General features: G+C 40.5%; 3 protein-coding genes across 3 annotated transcripts; 2 read left to right on the top strand and 1 right to left on the bottom strand.

Annotated features, from left to right (window-relative positions):
• Window positions 1-306: 306 nt before the first annotated feature.
• Window positions 307-4,323, bottom strand: LOC112249628 (proteasome subunit alpha type-4-like). The gene is made up of 9 exons (XM_042314187.1): window positions 4,225-4,323; window positions 3,740-3,768; window positions 2,562-2,604; window positions 2,276-2,438; window positions 1,937-2,014; window positions 1,677-1,765; window positions 1,374-1,504; window positions 874-997; window positions 307-552 (listed from the first exon to the last, which is right to left on the bottom strand). Exons 2-9 carry the CDS (start codon window positions 3,740-3,742, stop codon window positions 398-400), a joined length of 786 nt encoding a protein of 261 aa, XP_042170121.1. The 5' UTR covers window positions 3,743-3,768; window positions 4,225-4,323; the 3' UTR covers window positions 307-397.
• A 3,079-nt stretch (window positions 4,324-7,402) lies between these two features.
• On the top strand, window positions 7,403-11,936 carry LOC112249389 (solute carrier family 25 member 44-like). The gene is made up of 4 exons (XM_042314181.1): window positions 7,403-7,797; window positions 8,467-9,138; window positions 9,409-9,536; window positions 9,870-11,936. The coding sequence occupies exons 2-4, from the start codon at window positions 8,508-8,510 to the stop codon at window positions 10,059-10,061; spliced, it is 951 nt and encodes a 316-aa protein (XP_042170115.1). The 5' UTR covers window positions 7,403-7,797; window positions 8,467-8,507; the 3' UTR covers window positions 10,062-11,936.
• Window positions 11,937-15,097: 3,161 nt separating this feature from the next.
• On the top strand, window positions 15,098-25,918 carry LOC112240660 (cellular retinoic acid-binding protein 1-like). Its single transcript, XM_042314185.1, has 4 exons — window positions 15,098-15,268; window positions 16,785-16,963; window positions 17,410-17,523; window positions 25,459-25,918. Exons 1-4 carry the CDS (start codon window positions 15,178-15,180, stop codon window positions 25,513-25,515), a joined length of 441 nt encoding a protein of 146 aa, XP_042170119.1. The 5' UTR covers window positions 15,098-15,177; the 3' UTR covers window positions 25,516-25,918.
• The last annotated feature ends 20 nt before the right edge of the window (window positions 25,919-25,938 follow it).

Raw genomic sequence — 25,938 nt, 5'->3', positions numbered from 1 at the left:
CTGTTAACTAGTGTTATGATGTGAATCCAAGTATATTGCATATAAGTATACTGATTGTTCTAAGTGAAACAAGCTGAACTTAATAACAAGTGCTTTAAAATGTTTTGCTACTGTGTGCCCTACTGAACATGACCCAGTTCACAACAGTGAAATTCTCTAAACAATCAGGACATACCCTGTGGTATTAATCTTTCCCGTGCCTTGGCTTTTGGGGGGGGTTACTGCAGTCTTCAAAGTATTTGAGAAGTCTGCCTGGATACACAATAGTTATCACACCATAATAAAACTAGAGATTCTATCAGCACATTTGGTTTCAATATTTTAATAAAGAAAAAGACAAACAGGCGCGTAACACATTACGGGATGTTTTAGGAAAGTACAAATTCTAAATACGTGTTCATTTGTCCTTCTCCTTCTGTTCTTTGTCTTTCTTGTCCTTCTCGGCCTTGGCTTCTTCAGCCTCGTGTCGTTTGATCAGCTCCTCCACCTCTTTCTGTTTCAGCACCTTGATCTTGGTCTTTCCGTCTTCTCGCGTCAGGGTGGCTATTTCCACTGGGGAGGTCAAGATATCCATGAGTCATACAGTCTATGGTCATATCTCAGGCTGCATTACAGAGGTATCGCTTAATATGCATATCTCTAGACACACAACATATTTATTATACACAGTATGTGTGCATGATGTACAACAGCTGATGATGTCTAATGTTTTAGACATCATCATCACTAGCCTACTCTCCATAGAACAGCTGTGAATTAGGAGAACACTGTCCCACTCTACACAACATCTCCAGTCTGTGTTTACTCAGTGTGCTCCAAGGCAGGTCGGGCTCAGGAGTAGTTTAGAACGGTGATGTCAGGTGTAGATCTTACCTTTCTCCGCCGAGAGCTTGCTGACGTCCATGGTCTTGTTCAGGACTTTGACGGCCAACGCCAGGGCAGAGGACAGCGACATTTCACCCTCTTTGAAATCCTGCTTCAACATGGACACTGCAGCCTGGGGGGCGGAAAAGACAACATGATTTATACAAACGGGTGGGTCTAATCCTGAATGCTGATTGGTTAAAATCGTTTTCCAGGTGGTGTCTATTCCACAAGTTACCGCAGGTTAAAACCTCAGTACCACTCGATGAGATAATTGTGTCTAGTTTCATTGAGAGGGAGTATGCCACTTAGGCAGCCATAAGTCTGACATCCAGAAAAGGAGCTGAATTATTGAAATATTATGCCATAAAAGTATCAGCTAGTATCAGTTAATTCCCAGTCAACACTGTAGCACCATCTACTGTGACGTTTCACGTCTTTACTTTGTGGCAATGCTGCTGCCTAAACGTGTGCATTGTGCCAATGTTGATGACAGCAAACAGGCTTACCGCACTGTTGTTGCCGATGCAAGTAGCCTTCCAGCCTCCATAGTTCCCACTGGGGTCACTCTGGTACAGCTGGAAGCCGTAGTGTTTGTCCCAGCCCATGTACAGCAGAGACACTCCAAACGGCCTCTTCCCTGAAGACACACAACACATCAAATACAATCAAACCTGTGCTTACCCTAACTGTACTCTAATGACTCTGGTATGTTCTTTTCCCACACAGCCCTTTGGTCCAATATGGTTTCAGCAACAGTGTTTACTAGAGAACCCAACTGAGGTGTTAATGTCATTTGTCTTATAGCTAACCTCCAAACTGTGTGTAGGCCTGTTTGATGTCACACAATGCTGTCACCAACTGCTCACAGGGGATTGGCTCCTGGTATTGCAGTAGATATCTGTGTGAATTAAATAACACATACACATCATCTGTCAGATAAACAGACACGGTGCTAGATTACTAGAGATGCCTTGTTGGTCTTGCCAGAACACTGTACATTGCTTTGTATACAAATTAATGAACAAAATGGGACACAGGTAGAGACCGTGGACTTTACTACCCAACGTACCTCTGTGCTATTAGCCTCAGCTCATTGGTTAGAACGTTAGCATCGGAGGTGATTCCGGCAACACTGCAAGCCATGTCTCTGAAAGGATAAATGTTACGACACCAAATCACAGAGCAGCCCATGGGTATAATGTAGCAGCATGTACCAGCTTCAGAGTAGGAGTGCTGATCTAGGATCAGTTTTTCTGATCATAATGATCATAATAATAATGCAGACCTGATCCTAGATCAACACTCCTAGTCTTGAGATGCTTTATGAGAAGATCCTGATCTGTCTTGTTGGCATGATAATAGCAGTGCTACATATAAGCCTGGCAAGAGAGACTATGGTCATACTCACTCATTGAGCTTGTAGATCTTCTCTGAGAAGAAAACCTCATCAAGCAGCTTGTGGATGTTCCGTCTCTCTGCAGCCAACAGCACTCCGTCATTGGCTAAAATCCCAAGACATGAGCCGGCGTGGCCAATAGCCTCCATTGCATACTCCACCTGATATAAGCGTCCTGTAAAACAGCAACAATGAATTGTTATGGTTGGTCAGAGGAGAACACTTGACAATATAGTCTTGAATGTGATGGTAACATTGATTATGGACAGTAAATCATTATTAGAAAGATAACACTTGCCTTCAGGTGAGAAAATGGTAGTCCGGGAATCATATCTACGAGACTACAAAAACAAATAAGTGTTAACAATTTCCCAAGAAAGCACCCAAGTAAAAGTTGCAAGATAGTCAAATGAATCAAATTAAACATGTACAGGTAAGTGCCAAAGTAAAGGAAACACGAGTAAATGAGAGATACAAGGTATATCGAAAGCAGGTGCTTTAACAGATGTGGTTCCCGAGTTAATTAAGCAAATAAAATAAAAAAGTACCCTGTTTTTTTGGCTACCATGGCTAGAAGAGATCTCAGTGTCTGAAAGAGGGGTCTCAAAGGAGCATAGGGGGTTTAAAGGGTGTGTGTCTCAGTCACCAGATCTCAACCCAATTGAAGACTTATGGGAGATTCTGGAGAAGTGCCTGAGACCACCATTAAACAAAACAACAAATGATGGAAGTTCTCATAGAAGTATGGTGTCACATCCCTCCAATAGAGCTCCAGACACTAGTAGAATCTATGCCATGGGGCATTGCTGCTGTTCTGGCCGTTCATGGTGGTCCAGCGCCCTATTAAAGTTGCACTATGAAGAAATTGCTTTGCCATTTCCTGGTTGCTAAAACTTCTAAATTGTTTGCCTAATTTTAGTTTGACAAAATAAGCTATAGTGTAGAGCCCTCAAACTCAACTCTGGACCTCGACGCCAGTTCCACTACTATTTTTTTTTTCTCTTCCATTGTTTCTCTCTGGTCAGAGACTGATTTAGACCTGGAACACCAGGTGGGTGCAGTGAATTATCAGGTAGAACAGAAAACCAGCAGGCTCCAGACCTTGTAGGGTCAGAGTTGAATATCCCTGGTGTAGAGAATCATTGTACAATCTAAACCACTGTGAAATATATTTTCCATAACCAAAAATATTGTATTTTCAGCTGTTTGAAACTGGTACAAAACAGAAAGTAAAAGATGCAAAAACAAAACGTAACGAAAAAAAAGCATTGAAATAACGCACATAGAACAGATCTACTGCTTCTTAGACTTGCTTTGAAGTAGAATGATAAATCTATAACTCACATTTCTGTGAATTTGGTCGGGTCGCGCAAAAAGTTACATATTGCCACTTTAAGACACTATGTTGGTGTTTCCTTTATTTTTGAAGTTACTTGTGCATTACAGATAGCGACGTTAACGTAGCTAGCTACTTACCATGATTCAGCCTGCCTGTAAAATAAAACCTGCGAAACAAATAATTCCAATAATATTAATGAAGTTCCATAATGCAAAGCTCAAAACAATAAGTGCTGCTGTCAAAAGGGGCAAATCATGACTACTGTTTATTAGACAGGGGCTGGTAAAGTTAGCGAACTATATTATTTGATTAAAGTATAGCTAGCTAGCCAAATTAGAAAGTTAATATATAGCTCCAGTAGTAGCTCAATTAGGTAGAGTAACGTTAGTCAGCAAACGTTAGCGAAGTAACGTATGAATGAACTAACGTTAACAAGGCAAATGTTAAACAGAAATATGCTTGCTAGCTAGCATGCTAACCCTTAGCTAGCTATCTTCACAATGACTGGATAGGCTAGCTGACTTTTGGCGCCGTTTTAACAAGAAGTCACTTTTTGGCAATTTATGATATTTTTATAGTAAACATGTGGCTAAACAGACAGGAATATAAAACAGCTATTTACCTTAGCTAGCCTGATGTTGTAGTTTGTTGCTGACACACCGCTGGGAAGCAAGCAAGAATAACTAAGAACTTCCGGGTCCGGTATTTTTTGGAGTCCTTCAGAATAAAAGTTCCGTCCTATATACTTTGTAAATGAATAATTACGGTGTAAATGTGCACAATTAATTATATTTTATACTAGTTATCATACAAAGAAAAATGTAAAGTATTTCTATAAGATATGTCTTTTTTAAAAAAATTTTTTACATATTGCACAATAAAGAGTTATCTGTAGGTAGAATGGGGGGGGGGTCCATTCTACTCAGGGACACTTCAAGTTTCCTCTGGGTGTAAACCAGTGGAGGCTATTCAGAGGAGGAAGGGAAGGACCATCCTCAATGAATTTCATATATTCACGTCACCAAATAATCTATGAAAACACACTGTTTTGCAATGAAGGTCTACAGTAGCACTCTGCAAGGTAGCACCATGGTGTAGCCAGAGGACAGCTAGCTTCTGTCCTCCTCTGACTTCAATACAAAACCTTGGAGGCTCATGGTTCTCACCCCCTTTTTAAAAAACTTTTTTTTTATTAACAACAAATCAGTACAGAAAGTACAGGAGGGAACACAAGTATATATAGATGATATACAATGGACAATCAAGCTAGGGGGTACAATATCACATTACAATTACACAAGGACCTTAAGGGACATACATACCCTTACAATTCTAACAGCTTTTTTGTTAGTAGAGTATTTAACTGTCTTTAAATACAGTTCAATTTCTTTTTGTAGGGTAAGAACATTTGTTTTTTTGTTTGTAAATTTACATTTGTGTATATGAAATTTGGCCAAAAGAATAATGAAATTAATTACAAAAAATGTTTCAGCTTATTTCTATCGTATGTAAAGAATCCAAGCAGTACATCTCTCCACAATAGTGTAAAATCTTCATAAATGTGTTCAATTATAAATCTACTGATGTCTTGCCACAGTTTTCTTACATGAATCAAATGCCAAAAAAAGATGCAACACTGTTTCTGGGTGGTCATTACAAAAGGAGCTATTTGAGTTGATGTTTTCCTTAAACTTCTTCATATAGTGGTTGGCAGGATAATATTTATGAATAATTTAAAAGGAAACTTCCTTAATTTTGTTAACAAGTAGGTATGTGTGTGGCAACATCCAAACTTTTTTCCAACAGATATTATCAATAAATCCATTCCAATAAGGCATGACATAAGGTATATAGATACAACATCCTGCTGAAACAAGGTTTGTATCGCTCTGTTGTTGAATGGACCAAAAGAGAAACAAATATTTCCTACTGATGAGACAACAGGGTCAATAGAAGGTAGGCTCTGAGGGTCAGGTCTTGACACGTTCCTGAATAACAGAGCAACACCTGAAGGAATGGCATCTAAAACAATTGCAAAATCTTTAGGTGTAACAGGGACCTTGTAAAGTGATAAGAATTCCTTATAACTGTGTAAAAGACCCTCTGGTTCTCACCCCCTTCCATACATTTACACAGTAATTATGACAACTTCTGAACGATGTACTCCAACCTATCAGATCTCTTGCAGCATGAACTGACATGTTGTCCACCCAATCAAAGGATCAGATAATGCATCTAGTACTGAAAGCATAGCTAGCACTGAAGTGCATAAAATGTTGTGAGTAGTTAGCTATCGTACATTAGCAATTTATGTTATTAGTAACTACTGTTGTTGGTTTGGCGTCAAATAAGCCACTCTTTATGTGTTATTTGCCGAATCTCAGTTTTCCATTTGGGTTTTATGATGTAATGTCAACTTTATACATTTATATCCCGGAAACATTCAATTTCCAACTCAAGCAATTCTCCATACACCTGCTGTGGATTACCCAGAATCCCATACCTTTATCACTCAGTGTATTATACAATGTAAATACACTACTCTACCAGGAGGTGGCATAATACCCATTTTATGCAGGAATTTAACAATTTAACTGCACTGTTACAGAGGCAAGAGTGTGCAAGGCGTTATTGAATGTGGCACTGTCTGTCACATTGATTACTCTAATTTCTCTCGACCAGTGCGCCTACACTTTAATTTGTAGGCTAGGTTGAAGCAACCTCATGATAGGTATAGGGAATATTTGAGTATCATGTAGTAACCTAAACCTATCGATGTTACATTGAGCTGGGTGAATGGAATATGAATGACAGTCATCCAATATGCTGTAATAGAAATAAGGCCATGCTCATAAAAGAATACGTTTTCCCTCATCTTAAAGGTAAACTGTGTTGATTTGGAAATTAAAGGTGAGTAGAATGGACCTCCTTTTTACTACTGCGACATAACGTACAGATAATTGTATACGGTGCAATATGTAGTGTCAGTATGAAAAAACGATTGGATTCAAACTGATTGGCCACTTTAAGGGCTGATTAGCAGCGACGCTCATCTCGTGCAATGCCGCGTTCAAAACAATGGGGAACTCTAAAAAATACGAGGTCAAATCAAGTCCCATTTATTTTGAATCCACGGAATTGGGAGATTTCACTTTTGTATATTATCTACTTCACTTGCTTTGGAAATGTTAACATATGCCAAAGAAGCCCCTTGAATTGAATTGATTTCCGAGTTGTTTTGAACGCGGCACAATCTGTGGATTTGGAAACTAAAAGTCTTCCTTGAGTAGTCTTCCTTACTGCGACACAAAGCACATGAAGTTGTGTACTACTGTGCAGTATGTTCAATATGAAAAACTTTACTGAATATTATGCAATACAAATGGACTAATTAACAATGGGATTTAAACGTGTTTTCTAAAGTTGATTATTGTATTTATACGAAATATATTATTATTGCTATTATTATTATTAATAGTAGAATAAATAATGTTTTGTTATTTGTATTACGTTAAGACCTGACCCATGATAACTATCTAATAATCATTATTTTTTTGTAAATGCTGTTAACAATAATGTAAATTATAAACATTTATTTGTCCTATGAAGGCGATTCACTTTATTACATTTTTCATATTGTTAAACTGAAATTCTAACTCTTCTAACATTTCCTCATAAAATGTTACGAATTTCGACCATTGTATTATTTTTCATTGCGGGACTTTGATTTTGAAGGAAAAGCGCCGAGGTTACGGCCTTATTCTTGCCAGGTTTTTACTTATTCCTGTTGGCTGAACGGAGGTCTGACACACCGGGCATGGAGTTTAGAAAACACTATATCTCATTGGCAAAGTACCGGTCGAAGAAAATAGGTTACAGCGCCATCTATCGTCAAGGTGGTGTCTCTGTGGTAGCGCAGTACAGTAGAGGAGAAAAGTTCAATTATTACAAAACCCCCTCGCTTGCTGAGCAAAACGGGAAAAAACGAAAAAACGCCACCTGCTGGAAACCACAAATGTTTCCCCAGTTGACCCTCTCGCGTTGCCTCTTCCTCTCTGGTTTAGTTCTCCAACATAACATCAAATCATAACCCGGACAGATAGCTCTAAATTCGGTATCGCTTTCCTCACCTACTGATATGAAATTGCTATTCCGACTATGTATATAATATTTTGATATACATTTGTCCAACGAGGTAAGTTAACGTTAGCCTGCTTGCTAGCAAGGAAATCAACCAACGCATAGCTGGCTAGCTAACGATAGCTAGTGACTGGATGCATTATTATTAGCCAGCTAGCTAGCCAATTTGTGGTTACATACAGTCTGACCTACTGTTTACACATGCACAAGTATTCAACCTATGCATTGTTAGTTAGCTACTATTTCAGTGTTATTTCCGGATTGCGCGATTGACAATAGGCTCTTTGGTTTAGGGAACATTGTGACCTGCAACTAACAGTAGCTTGTAATGTTAGCGCATAACTACTTCAGCTAGAGAGCACATTGAAGCTCCCCATTAATGTGCGATCTGTTTTTACCTTGTCAGGCTTTTAATAACATAGTCATGACTGCTAAGAAGCAGTACAGCGTGTGTATGACCTTTGATCCTTCCTAACACAAACCCAGTCAGTTTAGACATCGCTCATTTCCCAAGGAGACTTGGGAGATAATGAGTGACACACCACACAACACAGGCCTTGTTTTCTGATGTAGTCGTTTGTGAATCATTGTCATGATACTGGTACAACCTTCAGACCTACTGCCATCTTTAATTCATTCAAAGTTGATGCATTCAAGACTTCAAATGTTGTGCTACCTCGTGGAGGAAACCGTTGACAGTGTTGTGTGGTCTGTATTTCCCCAGGTAGAGGCTAGTCTGATGAGGGGGCTCTCCAGAAAGGCAGGATGCAACAGAACAGGAACATCCAGATCATTGAATGGGAGGACCTGGACAAGAGGAAGTTCTACTCCTTCGGGGTATTCATGACCATGACCATCCGGGCCACCGTATACCCGGCCACCCTCATCCGCACCAGGCTGCAAGTGCAGAAGGGCAAGTCGCTTTACAACGGGACCTTCGATGCCTTCTTCAAGATCCTGCGGGCCGAGGGCGTGCGGGGCCTCTACCGCGGCTTCATGGTCAACACCTTCACTCTCATATCGGGCCAGGCTTACATCACCACCTACGAGCTGGTGAGGAAATACGTCTCCAACTATTCCAAGGACAATACCGTCAAGTCTCTGGTGGCAGGTGGCGCGGCGTCCCTGGTCGCACAAACCATCACTGTCCCCATAGACGTGATTTCCCAGCAGCTGATGATGCAGGGCCAAGGGAAGCACCTGACTCGCTTCCGGGTCAAGGTCAAAACGGAGGCTGACGGGAAGACAAAAATGGCATTTGGCCAAACCAGGAACATGATTGCTCAGATCTTTGCGGCCGACGGTTTCCGAGGCTTCTACAGGGGATATGTGGCCTCCCTTCTAACATACATCCCAAATAGCGCGGTCTGGTGGCCTTTTTATCACTTTTACGCAGGTAAAAAGGAGTGTTTGTTTACAAGGGTATTTATCCAAGGATGGAGTTCCTGGACACAGGTTAAGCCTGGTCCTGGACAAAGCGCTTCATTGAGCTTTGAGTCCTGGGGTAGGCTTAATCCGGGAAACCGTCCCTTAATGTTATTATTAGTATTTTCTTCAAGAAGAGTCGGAGATGAATAATGTCTTATATCTTTATAGTCCCTATTAGTCAACATACATTGTCTATAAGTAGCATTTCAAAGCACAAATCTTCCACAACGTTTCACAGAACAGCTATCCAAAATGGCGCCCAGTGACTGCCCTCATCTACTACTCCAAGCCATGGCCGGACCACTAGCTGCTGCGACTGCTTCCACTGTCACCAACCCCATGGATGTGGTCAGAGCTAGAGTGCAGGTAGAGTGCAACTTCAGCTAAAAGCACTAGTGGAATGTAATGGGGTAAAGGGTCTGTTTGGATAGCCACATGTGGCCATCACTGGGGCCACTGTTTTCTCTAACAGATGTTAGTGGCACAGAGTCTAATCAGGGATAGGCAACCCTGGTCTTGGAGTGTCACAGGCACATTATTATTATTTTTTTGATTCAACAAAATCCTGCAGTGGCTGTTCCACTCCACGACCAGAGTTTCCTACCCCGGGTCTAAATCCTGGCATAGCAAATCGAATTTTACACAAAAAAATGTACATGAATAAATACCTTTGTAACAACAGCCTTGTGTGGGTGGCAGGTTGAAGGCAGGACCTCCGTCATCGAGACTTTCAGGCACCTGCTGGCAGAGGAGGGATTCTGGGGGATGACCAAAGGGCTGTCTGCACGCATCATATCCTCCATTCCCACCGCCATCGTTATGGTCGTGGGCTACGAAACCCTCAAGAGAGTGAGCCTGAGACCGGAGCTGGTCGACTCCAGACACTGGTAGAGGACATTAGCACCCAATTCCAAATCGACCCCTAGCCCAAACCCTCTATGCCCAGGTGAGGTGGTTAGGCGATGGGTTTTACCAATATGGAAATAGCTACAAATTTCTCACTTGAATTTTCACCACATTGTCTATACAATCATAGTGGGTAAGGGACACAGATGGATTTGGGATTAGAAATGGTTGTTGTGGCCCTGATTCCAATTTGGCCTCTAGAGCTCCCCTGACCTCACCGCTACATAGGTGATAGCAATAGAGCACAATATTGGCCCAGGGACTGAAATGGAACTGGGCCAACAAGCTCTGCCTGCTTCTATTCCTTAATGGCTTCCTTGTCCTTATCATTTTGTTTGCCTTTTAAATTACTGCTGCCTTTTAGTGGGGATTTTTATCTTAAATTGTAAGTGAATGAAGGAACAGTAGTTTGAGATTTGATTTCATTACAATGTGTAATTTGTGACCAGTGCTGAGCGATTAACCAAAATGTTTTTTTTCGTTTTTTTTAAGGAACTAATTGACCAATGTCTGTTGAATTATTTGAATTCCATTTAGTTGTTTTTTTGTCTGAGCGCTATGCACAGTTTTTCTAGCGATAAATCAGATCAAGCCCGAACTGTGCAATGGAGTTGTAGTTTCCATAAAAACATGCCTTGTTTACTTTGAAGAACTACTCAAATAGTGATTTTGTCAGACAGCCTGGGCAGCAGCTCTGTAAAGATGACATGACTTGGAATGAAATAAAGACATCAAATAGGCTTAAAATCGTGAATAAATTATGCTTAAGCGGTAATGGGCAGTCACTACTGTCATGGGACTTTTAATTGTTTTATTCTGTGTTACAGTATTCAAACCACATAATGCGCAGTGCATTTAATGTAAAAAAGAAAAGAAAAATTAAAGAAAACGTAATTTAAAAAAAATAATCAAACCAAGTCGACTTCAAAAAGTAATCGCTCAGCACTAGTTGGTTCCTTCGGTATGAACACTGGACTGATCCATCACTTCTAATGTATTTCTACTGTCTTAGTAATAGGATAGATGCTCTTCAATCGGTTTATAGCTGCCCTCTGTAGCCTTTATCAGGTTTAGTTCTAGGAGGTAGCAACAGCAAATTACATACACAAGTTCAGCTCAAAAACACAGGACAAAACAACCAATTAGGGCACATGTTCCTCTTCTTCTTTGACTTTTCACTTGCAAAGACCCTCCCCTTTAGTCCTCCCAACCTAATCTCACCCACCCAGCCAGCTCTCTAGCAATTGAGCCTGGGGTCGGACAAGGTTACTCCCAGCACAAAATAAAGTAGCTGGTAAATGATAGAATTATTATATTAGAAGTAGTACATGTAACTTTGGGGTGTTTAGGGCAGCCATCTTATTGTGAATTAAAGAAATATGTGATGTGATCATGTATATGATACTGTTAAAGCACATGGTTTCCAATTGTCTTCACCTCAACTCCAATATTCAATAGTTTGACCCTGGTATTTACCATTGCTGCTGTGCCAATATTAGCAATATTCAACTAATGTTGTACTGACCAATCAAGGTTGTTGGCCAATTGTGAAATGCTAACTGTTGTAGTTTAAAATGTTCAGTAAATGACTTTTCTGATGGTTTCAGGGTTGGTACTTTGGGAGGGATTTGTTGTTAGTGTGCTGGACCACCAGTGAAGTGCTCTTTAAAGGAAGCCATGTGAGATCTCCAGGCAGAGAACAAGATGAGGCATGTCCCTTTGTGTATTGTGGCAGTAAACCTCTGAGTGCAATCTATGTATTAACTTAATCACTTCCAGCTCAAACGTGTGGTTGCACAATGTACATTTCTTTGAATTTGTCAATATATTATTGTCTTAAAAGAAAATGTTCTGAAGTTATTTATTGGAGAGAAAAAAAATGTATTTTGATATTTCTTTGGACAATAGCAAAGGTTGAAACGATACTGAAGAAAAATATAAACGCAACAATTTCAAAGATTTTACTGAGTGACGTGACTGGAAATACAGATATGCATCTGTTGGTCACAGATACCTTAAAATAAATGGGTCTCACAATGTGCCTCGGGATCTCGTCATGGTATTTCTGTGTGTTTGCCATCGATCAAATGCAATTGTGTTCGTTGTCCGTACCTTATGCCTGCCCATACCATAACCACCACCATGGGGCACTGTTCATAACGTTGACATCAGCAAACTGCTCACCGACATGACGCCATACACATGGTCTGCGGTTGTGAGGCCAATTGGACGTACTGCCAAATTCTCTAAAACGATGTTGAAGGTTTTTGGTAGAGAAATTAACATTAAAGTCTCTGGCAACAGCTCTGGTGGACATTCCTGCTGTCAGCATGCCAAGTACACACTCCCTCAACTTGAGACATCTGTGGCATTGTGTTGTGTGACAAAATGGCACATTTTATAGTGGCCTTTTATTTTCACCAGCACAAGGTGCACCTGTGTAATGATCATGCTGTTTAATCAGCTTCATGATATGGCACATCTGTCAGGTGGATGGATTATCTTGGCAAAGCAGAAATGCTCACTAACAGGGATGTAAAGAAATGTGTGCACAACATTTTAAAGAAATAAGCTTTTTGGGCATATGAAATGGGACCAACACTTTACATGTTGCGTTTATATTTTTCTTCAGTGTGGTTTACATCTTACTTGCCTTCTAGGTTCATTTATGCACATTAGTATTTCTGTCTCAAATACTCTGTCATGTATTGGAAAGGGCACTTGTTATGGGCAACAAGGCTACCCTCTTTAGAGGCTTGTTTTGTAAATCCATGCTCCCCTAGGATGAGTAGGGACTGTAATTTGACTTCAATGAAGACAATAAGTAAGCACATTCAAAATATATAGACTACTGCCTGGAATTTTACTATAAAACTTGACCCGAAAACCTTTTTTTTTTTTTTTAAGGAATCCAGGCAGCACACAGGCTTGCTGTTTAACATAGTGTGTTCTGTTGTGATAACCGAGTGGCTCGTTTCAAACGTCTGCTATGATCACATCACATGGCTCCAACATAATGGAGAGTCACTAGAAAGCAAACAGAAGAAAAAAGAGAGAAATGGGGAGAGACTAGACTTGCACTAATGAATAGGACCCAGGTTTCTTTGATGGTTTTGTAAGGCAGTTTTGTTTCACTAACTTGGGTCATTAAAATATCACGATTGGATGGCAGACTCACCTTGGTTATTCTGCCATAACTAAGGTTAAGCATGACAAATGACCATTAAGAGAACGATAGAGGGGGTCTTTAAGCTAGTCCTTTAGGAGTCCATAGAAAAAGCCCCAGGGCTTGAAAGGGTCTGAGTTGGGTTAGCAGACATTTTGGGAGAGCACAATGCGATTCGCTGCTCTGAATGGCTAATGTCTCCTAGATGTTCTTGTGACTGGGGGGCCTTAGTATGTCTATTTGGAAGTGACGTTCTGACACACAAGGTCATGTATCTGTTGCTAGATATTAGGTGAGATGGATAGGATCCATTAGAAAAGAGTCTGTTTAATTTAAATCCAATATACATTCTTAGGGGAAAAAGGTTCTATATAGAGCCAAAGAGTGTTCTATCGCTTATTTCATATATTTCGCCCCTAAAGGTGAAGCAAGAGATAGAACCCTTTTTGGTTCTTTAAAAAAAAAAAGTTTTTAAGAGTGTATGGTTATCTAGTGGCGCAGCGTTCTAAGGCACTGCATCTCAGTGCTAGAGGCATCACTGCAGACCCTGGTTCAATCCCGGGACTGTATCACAACCGGCCATGATCGAGAGTCCCATAGGGCGGCGCACAATTGGCCCAGTGTTGTCCGGGTTAGTGGAGGCCAGGGTAGGCCGTCATTATAAATAATAATTTGTTCTTAACTGACTTGCCAAGTTAAACAAAAACGACGTCATAGTCCCAAGTGTGCATACAGATTTCAGGGAGGATGAACATCTTGACTAAGCTGTCACCCATTAATTTGTTTGAAATATTTTGTCATTCAAATGTCTATGGATTGTCTCATCACAACCAGCAGAATACTTTCAAAGTTAGAAAATGTTTATCAAATCGGTGAATTATCCCTTTAATGTGTATTTCTCCCCTCACAGCATGATACTAATAATTAAACAAGTCCACTCACTAAAAAAACTAAAACAAAGCTGCACGAACCTCGTGAAAGGGTCATTCATTCAACGCTTAACACAGAAAATCAAACCATTTCTCTGTTTTTCTTTCCCCTACTGCTCTCTGTGTGTTCAAAGAAAAACAGCACCCAAAGGCTAAAGACAAATCTATTGATTGATGAGACAAACTGTGGTGGACCAGCATGCATAGGGAAATAGATGGGAGCCTTTTTAACGTGACACTTCCTGGAGGGATGACAGAGTGCTCCCTGCTCTGCTCTATACATGAATTATCAACTGCTGTCTGGAAGCCACTTTGTCAAAGAGATTGATGAAGACCCATCAGAAAGAGAACAAATCAGACTTGATGGGAGGGGGAGTGAGTGAAGCTATCGGGGCCTCTCATTCTGTGTTGGGGGGCTGTTGGAGTGAGTTGGTGAGTTGAGGGGCGGGGGGGCTTGAGTTGAATTGGACTTAATGGGAAATGTATTGAATGCATGTTTAGTCTGATCCTCAGCTGTAGCCAGGGAGAGAGAGGGCTTGTCAATGGGATGAACGTTAGATGGACATTGACTCCCATCATTTATCAAAGAAAGATCTTAGATCTTTATCACAACTACAATATTGGTTTATATTGGAAATCATGATCGCTCTCAACGCTTTATTATATTGCTGTGATGGTGACATCCATGGTCCTTTTCTTTGAAATTCATTCCATTTAAATGTCCTATTTATATTGCAGGCTTGAAACGAGACCACCTGAACCCCTGTCCATCTGTCATTTAAAATGGTCATTAAGAGGAGGACATTTCACTCACTACAGGACTAGAGAGAGAGGAGCATGCTGGGAGGGGTTATTACACAGAGAGAGAGAGAGGAGCATGCTGGGAGGGGTTATTACAGAGAGAGAGAAAGGGAGGGAGGGTGAAAGGGAGAGCGTAGGGGAGGGATAGTGGGACAGTGAGCTGAGGAGATACAGAGCATATCAAGAGGCAGAGAGAGACCGGTACATGTCGAGCCTTCCCAAGAAAATGACCAATTTCGCAGGCACTTGGAAAATGAGAAGCAGTGAGAATTTTGATGAACTACTCAAAGCACTTGGTAAGACGTCTATAGTTCTTACCTTCTATCATTAAGAGCTATTTAAAAGAATAAATACTTAACCATATACTATCAAAATCCTAACTGTTCTTTCTCTATTGTGTCCGACTACCAAACGCATCATTATTTTCATCTGTGTTCTAATTATTTGGGGAAATATTTGAGAAAACAATATTTGGGAGAGGCCACAGGGTGTGTGACATCTTGATCATCTTTGAGTTTCACATATATCATCAGTTTTAGGATCATCCCAGCATGCATTAATCCATGTACCTTGTTAATTTGAGATGCATTTTATGTTGTCATTTTGTTGATATTCCCGAAAGTCAACTAAGTTGGGCATGTATAAAAATTAAAAAATGCAAATGTACACAAGGTGCACATGTAATACATATTATAATACACTTACATATTACAAATCACTTCAGCTTGATCTTGCGTGTTGCTTCCTGCCATAGAATAGTCATCTTTTCAGTGAAAGCAGTGAGGGTGGATCATCCCAACGCTGCACTGTTGAGCCCAGCTGGTGTGGAATAGATGAGACAATTCACTGTGTATGTTGTCTCAAATACGTCTCCTGTGACTGCACTGAGATCTCACTTAATCTGAGCTCTAGGTATTGGCTTGGACAAAACTTTGGCTTTTGGTGCCATAGTTTTTTTTTCTTTCATCGTGGAACAAAGAGATGAGAGGAGAAAAAAAGGTGAAGAGATTGAACTCCTCTCCTCTGGGGAACTCAAGTACACCGATTGTTTAAATGAGAGCAATAAGACTAGTACTGAAGGATACTGTATTTGAGAGAGAGCCGCTCTGAAAACATATGCAGAGGGGAATGAATGGAAACAGCAAGACATTTTCTCATCCAATTGGTTAAATTGTAACTGTGTGACAGAGCCAACTAGCTCCACAATAACTTCCTGGAGGAATCAATCAGTCTGCAGGAGAGCTAAACAAAACTAATGACTCCAGCATTCCTTGTTTTCATCACCTTGTCATAGCATCCACCCATATTTGCAACATCTGCTGATAACCATCTCATTTGCAGTTGCTTGCCTTGAGAACTCTGTATATAACAACTTGAATACCTACAGTGCACCATTGATTTCTTCTCACACTCTCAAGAACCTTCTGTCTACCAGGACTTTGTCACAAATAGGTAACACTGCCACTATGCATTCCTCTTGTAAATAAGCACAACCTACACCTTTGAAAGTGGAATTCAGGATTGCTTTCCTTCTATCAATGGCGCCAGGAGGAGACAGAAATGTATCTGTACTCATCCTTGAATTATAGGTGAGGATAGGCACAAACATGTCATACCAAATGTCAGTACAAGTCAAACGATAGCCCGTGAAGCCATATTGTCACCATGGGTTCAACCCAGTGGCATGTCAAGGTTGTGTACAGTCAGTTGTCATAACCTGACAAAGTCAAAACTGATCAATGACACATGCAATTGGTTATGCAGCACTTATGACCCTTAAAGTTAGCGTAATGACGTGTTATTTGCCCACAGGGGTCAATGCTATGTTGAGGAAGGTGGCTGGTGCCGCGGCGTCCAAACCTCACGTGGAGATCAGGCAGAATGGGGAGCAGTTCTACATCAAGACCTCTACCACCGTGCGCACCACCGAGATCAACTTCCTCATAGGCCAGGAGTTCAATGAGGAGACGGTAGATGGCAGGAAGTGCAAGGTAAAGTCTCTGAGTCTGCCCCCATACAATGTAAAGGTAGTCTCTGCCCCATATAATGTAAAGGTAGTCTCTGCCCCTATACAATGTAAAGGTAGTCTCTGCCCCTATACAATGTAAAGGTAGTCTCTGCCCCTATACAATGTAAAGGTAGTCTCTGCCCCTATACAATGTAAAGGTAGTCTCTGCCCCTATACAATGTAAAGGTAGTCTCTGCCCCTATACAATGTAAAGGTAGTCTGCTCCCATACAATGTAATGGTCATGTCCCAATCCTATTCAGATAGCATTTGTACGGATGAAGGAAAGAAGACAAGGAGAGGAAGCTACATTGAGACTCAGCCCATGTTCACTCATTCAGATCAGATCCCCTTTTGATAAGTGAGGACAGGAAAGTACATGGATGTATTGACATGGACCCTCTTCATTGCATTACACTCATATCAACAGAGCCTGGCCACATGGGAGACCGAGAGCAAAATGTACTGCAGGCAGACTCTCCTGGATGGCAACGGCCCAAGGACCTTCTGGACCAGAGAGCTGATGGGAGATGAACTCATACTGGTGAGGACGTTTGTGACTAAAGAAAGGCAGTAGGCAAGGCTGTCATGTCAGGCCCCCTCCGTTTTATCTATTTGTACACTGAAAATATAGAAGAGTGTTCTTTTCACAAGTAACTCAAAGATCTCAAATGTGTCTTTCAAATTAGTTTTATGATGTATAGAAATCAAATCAAATTGTATTTTTCACATGCTTCGAAAACAGGTGTAGACTACACAGTGAAATGCTTGCTTATGGGTCCTTTTCCAACAATGCAGAGAGAAAGAGAAAGATTAAAATAATAAATAGTGGCATGAGGAATAAATACACACTGAATAACAATAACCAGTAAAAAATAACATGGCTATAAATAACATGGCCTTGTATAGGGAGTAGAAAATATCATGGCTATAAATAACATTGCTATAAATAACATGGCCTTGTATAGGGAGTAGAAAATAACATGGCTATAAATAACATGGCTATAAATAACATGACTGTATACAGGGAGTAGAAAATAACATGACTATAAATAACATGGCTATATACAGGGAGTAGAAAATAACATGACTATATACAGGGAGTAGAAAATAACATGACTATAAATAACATGGCTATATACAGGGAGTAGAAAATAACATGACTATAAATAACATGGCTATATACAGGGAGTAGAAAATAACATGGCTATAAATAACATGGCTATATACAGGGAGTAGAAAATAACATGACTATATACAGGGAGTAGAAAATAACATGGCTATAAATAACATGGCTATAAATAACATGGCTGTATACAGGGAGTAGAAAATAACATGGCTATAAATAACATGGCTATAAATAACATGGCTATATACAGGGAGTAGAAAATAACATGGCTATAAATAACATGGCTATAAATAACATGGCTATAAATAACATGGCTATAAATAACATGGCTATAAATAACATGGCTGTATACAGGGAGTAGAAAATAACATGGCTATATACAGGGAGTAGAAAACAACATGGCTATATACAGGGAGTAGAAAATAACATGGCTATAAATAACATGGCTATATACAGGGAGTAGAAAATAACATGGCTATATACAGGGAGTAGAAAATAACATGACTATAAATAACATGGCTATATACAGGGAGTAGAAAATAACATGACTATAAATAACATGACTATAAATAACATGGCTATATACAGGGAGTAGAAAATAACATGACTATATACAGGGAGTAGAAAATAACATGACTATAAATAACATGGCTATATACAGGGAGTAGAAAATAACATGACTATAAATAACATGACTATATACAGGGAGTAGAAAATAACATGACTATAAATAACATGGCTATATACAGGGAGTAGAAAATAACATGACTATAAATAACATGGCTATATACAGGGAGTAGAAAATAACATGACTATATACAGGGAGTAGAAAATAACATGACTATAAATAACATGGCTATATACAGGGAGTAGAAAATAACATGACTATAAATAACATGGCTATATACAGGGAGTAGAAAATAACATGACTATAAATAACATGGCTATATACAGGGAGTAGAAAATAACATGACTATATACAGGGAGTAGAAAATAACATGGCTATAAATAACATGGCTATAAATAACATGGCTATAAATAACATGGCTATAAATAACATGGCTATAAATAACATGGCTATAAATAACATGGCTATAAATAACATGGCTATAAATAACATGGCTATAAATAACATGGCTATAAATAACATGGCTATATACAGGGAGTAGAAAATAACATGACTATATACAGGGAGTAGAAAATAACATGGCTATATACAGGGAGTAGAAAATAACATGGCTATAAATAACATGGCTATAAATAACATGGCTGTATACAGGGAGTAGAAAATAACATGGCTATATACAGGGAGTAGAAAATAACATGACTATAAATAACATGGCTATATACAGGGAGTAGAAAATAACATGACTATATACAGGGAGTAGAAAATAACATGACTATAAATAACATGGCTATATACAGGGAGTAGAAAATAACATGACTATATACAGGGAGTAGAAAATAACATGGCTATAAATAACATGGCTATAAATAACATGACTATATACAGGGAGTAGAAAATAACATGACTATATACAGGGAGTAGAAAATAACATGGCTATAAATAACATGGCTATAAATAACATGGCTATAAATAACATGGCTATATACAGGGAGTAGAAAATAACATGACTATAAATAACATGGCTATATACAGGGAGTAGAAAATAACATGGCTATATACAGGGAGTAGAAAATAACATGACTATATATAGGGAGTAGAAAATAACATGGCTATAAATAACATGGCTATATACAGGGAGTAGAAAATAACATGACTATAAATAACATGACTATATACAGGGAGTAGAAAATAACATGGCTATAAATAACATGGCTAAAATAACATGGCTATATACAGGGAGTAGAATAATAACATGGCTATATACAGGGAGTAGAAAATAACATGACTATATACAGGGAGTAGAAAATAACATGACTATAAATAACATGGCTATAAATAACATGGCTATAAATAACATGGCTATATACAGGGAGTAGAAAATAACATGACTATATACAGGGAGTAGAACATAACATGGCTATAAATAACATGGCTATATACAGGGAGTAGAAAATAACATGGCTATATACAGGGAGTAGAAAATAACATGACTATAAATAACATGACTATAAATAACATGGCTATAAATAACATGGCTATAAATAACATGGCTATATACAGGGAGTAGAAAATAACATGACTATATACAGGGAGTAGAACATAACATGGCTATAAATAACATGGCTATATACAGGGAGTAGAACATAACATGGCTATATACAGGGAGTAGAAAATAACATGGCTAAAGAGTCCAGTAGAGTCCAGTGTGTGTGTAGAGTCCAGTGCGTGGGTGGAGTCCAGTGTGTGTGTAGAGTCCAGTGTGTGGTGGAGTCCAGTGCGTGGGTAGTGTCCAGTGCGTGTGTAGAGTCCAGTGAGTGTGTAGTGTCCAGTGTGTGGGTGGAGTCCAGTGTGTGGGTAGAGTCCAGTGCGTGGGTAGAGTCCAGTGTGTGGGTGGAGTCCAGTGTGTGTGTAGAGTCCAGTGTGTGGTGGAGTCCAGTGCGTGTGTAGAGTCCAGTGCGTGTAGAGTCCAGTGCATGGTTGGAGTCCAGTACGTGGGTAGAGTCCAGTGCGTGGGTAGAGTCCAGTGCGTGGGTAGAGTCCAGTGCGTGGCTAGAGTCCAGTGTGTGGCTAGAGTCCAGTGCGTGGGTAGAGTCCAGTGTGTGGGTGGAGTCCAATGTGTGGGTGGAGTCCAGTGCGTGAGTAGAGTCCAGTGCGTGTGTGTAGAGTCCAGTGCGTGTGTGTTGAGTCCAGTGTGTGTGTGTGTAGTGTCCAGTGTGTGTGGAGTCCAGTGTGTGTGTAGAGTCCAGTGTGTGGGTGGAGTCTAGTGTGTGTGTGTAGAGTTCAGTGGTGTGTGTAGAGTCCAGTGTGTGTGTAGAGTCCCGTGTGTGTGTAGAGTCCCGTGTGTGTGTGTAGAGTTCAGTGTGTGTGTATAGACCCGTGTGTGTGTGTGTAGAGTCAGTGCAAGAGAGTTGGTGCAAAAATAAAGGGTCAATGCAGATAGTCTGGGTAGCCATTTGATTAGCTCTTTAGCAGTCTAATGGCTTGGGGGTAGAAGCGCATCCTGTTGGTTCCAGATTGGTGCACTGGTACCCCACACTGTTAGTATTAACACTTCATTCTGAACCCAGAAGAGAGTAGGCCTGCACTTCATACTATTCCCCAAGAGATTATACTGTAGGTTCAAACAGACGCTTGACATCAAAGCTAAGACAAGCTTTTCCACCAGAACACTCCGTATGATGGATTTTGCTCTGCACAGCCTAACTCAGAAACTATTGGCTCTGTTACGAACACCTCTGAAAGGGTTCCTAAGGGATTTCAAAGCTTGTTCTTTGATGTATTGGTACTGGCTGATATTATACTGCACAAAAATATATGTTTGCTGTTAATTAAGCTCTTCAAATACCAGGTCCTGACATCCATCAAAAACAGTCCTTGACTTCTTCACGGCACTGGCTTTCATATTAAAAAGATGTGCTTTTTGTAAACTTCTGGCCTGTTTTAATTTGATAGACTGATTGACAACAGTAAATGGGGCCAATAACCTTAGATTCCAGTTTATAAGTGATGAGGATAACCTCTTTATTGACTCTTACAAAGCCCAGAGGGAAATCAAGAGGAAAACCTCTATGTAAGGGACTCCTTTCTGGATAGCATGCTTGGACTTCGCAACAGGAGATGCTATGAACAAACATGAAATGTGTGTGTTTCAACTCAAGGGTGTGTAGTTCTGTGCATATTGAGCCACATGATAGGTCTGTGAGGCCGTTGTTGGACAACTGTCTGATTGTTTAGAGATGGGATCATGAGGTTGGCTCAGAGTTTTGTCCAATATTAGAGGGGGAGGTCAGTGTAACATGTGTTTCCTGCTAGGCACACAATCTTGTGTTTTACTGTGGAGGAAAATACTTTTTCACTAAATGCTCAACTTGGTAGGGTCTCAAAAGGTGGGAACCATGACTTTTTCTTATTGAATTACCGCAATATGGAGAAAGTCCCCAATGCACTGCATCTGCCCATCCACATGCAGCAAAACCCACTGGATGACAAAGAAGGTGCCACGATACACTTCTTCCCAGGTCCCACACATCAAAAAACATAACCCCAGAATTTTGTTCTCACAGGCCAATGGATCTAAATTTGAACAATTTGTTCATTAATTCCAGGGAGCTAATGGGTAGCGCCTCATCCTCCACTAAAACAAACCTCTGCTCTCCTTCCGGTGACAAAGGAATCTGGACCTGGCCAGGAAAACGGAAATGCAGGTGGCTCACATCAAAGCATCTATGAGCTGATGAGGAAATGAAGCTTTGGAAGAGGGAGGGATGGAGGGGGTGTTGGGGGAAAGAAAGTAATGAAGACCGTATGTTCTGGTTTTACTGTATCCAGTGATGTAAGACAGAGTCCAGGATGTGTTCATTAGCATGGAGAAATCTCAGGGGACTAGTTTAGTTTAATAGGACGGGCAGCAGGGGATGTGCCTGGAGTTACTCTGATACTGCATGTGTTCCTGACTGACACACTGTTCATGTTATCTACCATGCTGTTGTCCTGTAGTTACTCTGATACTGCATGTGTTCCTGACTGACACACTGTTCATGTTATCTACCATGCTGTTGTCCTGTAGTTACTCTGATACTGCATGTGTTCCTGACTGACACACTGTTCATGTTATCTACCATGCTGTTGTCCTGTAGTTACTCTGATACTGCATGTGTTCCTGACTGACACTGTTCATGTTATCTACCATGCTGTTGTCCTGTAGTTACTCTGATACTGCATGTGTTCCTGACTGACACTGTTCATGTTATCTACCATGCTGTTGTCCTGTAGTTACTCTGATACTGCATGTGTTCCTGACTGACACTGTTCATGTTATCTACCATGCTGTTGTCCTGTAGTTACTCTGATACTGCATGTGTTCCTAACTAACAAACTGTTCATGTTATCTACCATGCTGTTGTCCTGTAGTTACTCTGATACTGCATGTGTTCCTGACTGACAAACTGTTCATGTTATCTACCATGCTGTTGTCCTGGAGTTACTCTGATACTGCATGTGTTCCTGACTGACACACTGTTCATGTTATCTACCATGCTGTTGTCCTGTAGTTACTCTGATACTGCATGTGTTCCTGACTGACACACTGTTCATGTTATCTACCATGCTGTTGTCCTGTAGTTACTCTGATACTGCATGTGTTCCTGACTGACACACTGTTCATGTTATCTACCATGCTGTTGTCCTGTAGTTACTCTGATACTGCATGTGTTCCTGACTGACACACTGTTCATGTTATCTACCATGCTGTTGTCCTGTTCAGTTACTCTGATACTGCATGTGTTCCTGACTGACACACTGTTCATGTTATCTACCATGCTGTTGTCCTGTAGTTACTCTGATACTGCATGTGTTCCTGACTGACACTGTTCATGTTATCTACCATGCTGTTGTCCTGTAGTTACTCTGATACTGCATGTGTTCCTGACTGACACTGTTCATGTTATCTACCATGCTGTTGTCCTGTAGTTACTCTGATACTGCATGTGTTCCTGACTGACACTGTTCATGTTATCTACCATGCTGTTGTCCTGTAGTTACTCTGATACTGCATGTGTTCCTGACTGACACTGTTCACGTTATCTACCATGCTGTTGTCCTGTAGTTACTCTGATACTGCATGTGTTCCTGACTGACACACTGTTCATGTTATCTACCATGCTGTTGTCCTGTAGTTACTCTGATACTGCATGTGTTCCTGACTGACACACTGTTCATGTTATCTACCATGCTGTTGTCCTGTAGTTACTCTGATACTGCATGTGTTCCTGACTGACACACTGTTCAGTTACTCTGTTATCTACCATGCTGTTGTCCTGTAGTTACTCTGATACTGCATGTGTTCCTGACTGACACTGTTCATGTTATCTACCATGCTGTTGTCCTGTAGTTACTCTGATACTGCATGTGTTCCTGACTGACACTGTTCATGTTATCTACCATGCTGTTGTCCTGTAGTTACTCTGATACTGCATGTGTTCCTGACTGACACTGTTCATGTTATCTACCATGCTGTTGTCCTGTAGTTACTCTGATACTGCATGTGTTCCTGACTGACACTGTTCATGTTATCTACCATGCTGTTGTCCTGTAGTTACTCTGATACTGCATGTGTTCCTGACTGACACTGTTCATGTTATCTACCATGCTGTTGTCCTGTAGTTACTCTGATACTGCATGTGTTCCTGACTGACACTGTTCATGTTATCTACCATGCTGTTGTCCTGTAGTTACTCTGATACTGCATGTGTTCCTGACTGACACTGTTCATGTTATCTACCATGCTGTTGTCCTGTTAGTTACACTCTACCATGCTGTTGTCCTGTAGTTACTGATACTGCATGTGTTCCTGACTGACACTGTTCATGTTATCTACCATGCTGTTGTCCTGTAGTTACTCTGATACTGCATGTGTTCCTGACTGACACACTGTTCATGTTATCTACCATGCTGTTGTCCTGTAGTTACTCTGATACTGCATGTGTTCCTGACTGACACTGTTCACGTTATCTACCATGCTGTTGTCCTGTAAAATATTGACACCTCAATGTAAGAGGCGGGGGCCTTCCCTTCTCCAGTGCCTGATGCAGGCCTTTACCGCCAGAGGTGTGTGTGTGTGTAGGGTTAAAAGCTACTGGCTGTCTGCCCGCAATAATGTGCCTCATTGATCATGTTGTGTTAGAAAACGCCAATGGACCATGACGCATCTCACGTTAATGGCTCCCTGGACACTCGCTGCACACGGCAGATGGCTCCATCTTAGCGCCATTCTTTAAACCCGAATGATACTTACTTTCCTCCCTCCCTGGGTGCTGGGGTAATGATGATCTGTGGTGCTGACAAGTTCGGTTGCAGTCTTGCTGCACCTCTGAAAGTACCATAAATCTTTGGGGGCTCGATGCGCCTCTGCCACCCACACACACATCTTGATAATTTCCCCTCTTCCCTCATTAATTCACTGATACTGTAGCAGATGCCATGTGCCAAATTGACTGTTTTTGGACAGGAAATCTCAACCAGTTGTGTGCTAAAGCAGTCTTCCATTCTGTCACAATGAGAGTTTGAACAATAAATATATATTTTTTAAATCTCACTTGACACCAGTTGTCATATTTGAGATGAACACAAAATGGTCCTGTGTTCTTATCTGAAGGTTGAACATCTGATGTACAACAGCAGGAAGCACTTCTGTTGAGATAACTGGCATCTTTTGTCTTTTTCAGACCTTTGGGGCAGACGACGTGGTTTGCACACGGATTTACGTACGAGAAAATAAATAACGTAGCTTCAGGACCGACCAGGACCATCATAATGGGCTCCATCCCCCTTGGTACAGCTGCAGTAACTCTCCAATACATCCATCTTCAGAGAAATATTTCATAACATCATATATCAGATTAAACAGACATTTACCATGCTTCATATAACTAGACCAAACATGCAATTGTATTTAGACAACATTGTTTCTCATGCCAACTGCCAATTTAATAAAACAATGTTTAATCCTTTTTGTGTTTACAGTGTTTTGTCAGTATTGGCAATGAGACGATATACATATAATTTCAATATATTGTATTATTTGGTCAGGGAGTACGAAGGCCATGCAGCCAAAACACGTTGGTTTAAGAAAACCTTGTTTCTATTGAACATGCCATACTAATAAAGGCAATTTAATTAATTATATGAAGAGTTGGTCCTCCTTT

Source organism: Oncorhynchus tshawytscha, unplaced genomic scaffold (genome assembly GCF_018296145.1).
Source record: "Oncorhynchus tshawytscha isolate Ot180627B unplaced genomic scaffold, Otsh_v2.0 Un_contig_4016_pilon_pilon, whole genome shotgun sequence".
NCBI lineage: Eukaryota > Metazoa > Chordata > Actinopteri > Salmoniformes > Salmonidae > Oncorhynchus > Oncorhynchus tshawytscha.
This window is presented reverse-complemented; position numbering and strand designations above follow the sequence as displayed.

Excerpts from the sequence above, each read along its gene's own strand:
- LOC112240660 (XM_042314185.1), top strand. The coding sequence starts at position 15,178 with ATGTCGAGCCTTCCCAAGAAAATGACCAATTTCGCAGGCACTTGGAAA. Across the intron at positions 15,269-16,784 it reads TGAACTACTCAAAGCACTTG|GGGTCAATGCTATGTTGAGG; the intron begins GTAAGACGTCTA and ends ATTTGCCCACAG. Across the intron at positions 17,524-25,458 it reads TGGGAGATGAACTCATACTG|ACCTTTGGGGCAGACGACGT; the intron begins GTGAGGACGTTT and ends TGTCTTTTTCAG.
- LOC112249628 (XM_042314187.1), bottom strand. Across the intron at positions 1,766-1,936 it reads CTGAGGCTAATAGCACAGAG|ATATCTACTGCAATACCAGG; the intron begins GTACGTTGGGTA and ends TAATTCACACAG. Across the intron at positions 553-873 it reads CAAGCTCTCGGCGGAGAAAG|TGGAAATAGCCACCCTGACG; the intron begins GTAAGATCTACA and ends TGACCTCCCCAG.
- LOC112249389 (XM_042314181.1), top strand. The coding sequence starts at position 8,508 with ATGCAACAGAACAGGAACATCCAGATCATTGAATGGGAGGACCTGGAC. Across the intron at positions 9,139-9,408 it reads TTTTTATCACTTTTACGCAG|AACAGCTATCCAAAATGGCG; the intron begins GTAAAAAGGAGT and ends AACGTTTCACAG. Across the intron at positions 9,537-9,869 it reads TGGTCAGAGCTAGAGTGCAG|GTTGAAGGCAGGACCTCCGT; the intron begins GTAGAGTGCAAC and ends TGTGGGTGGCAG.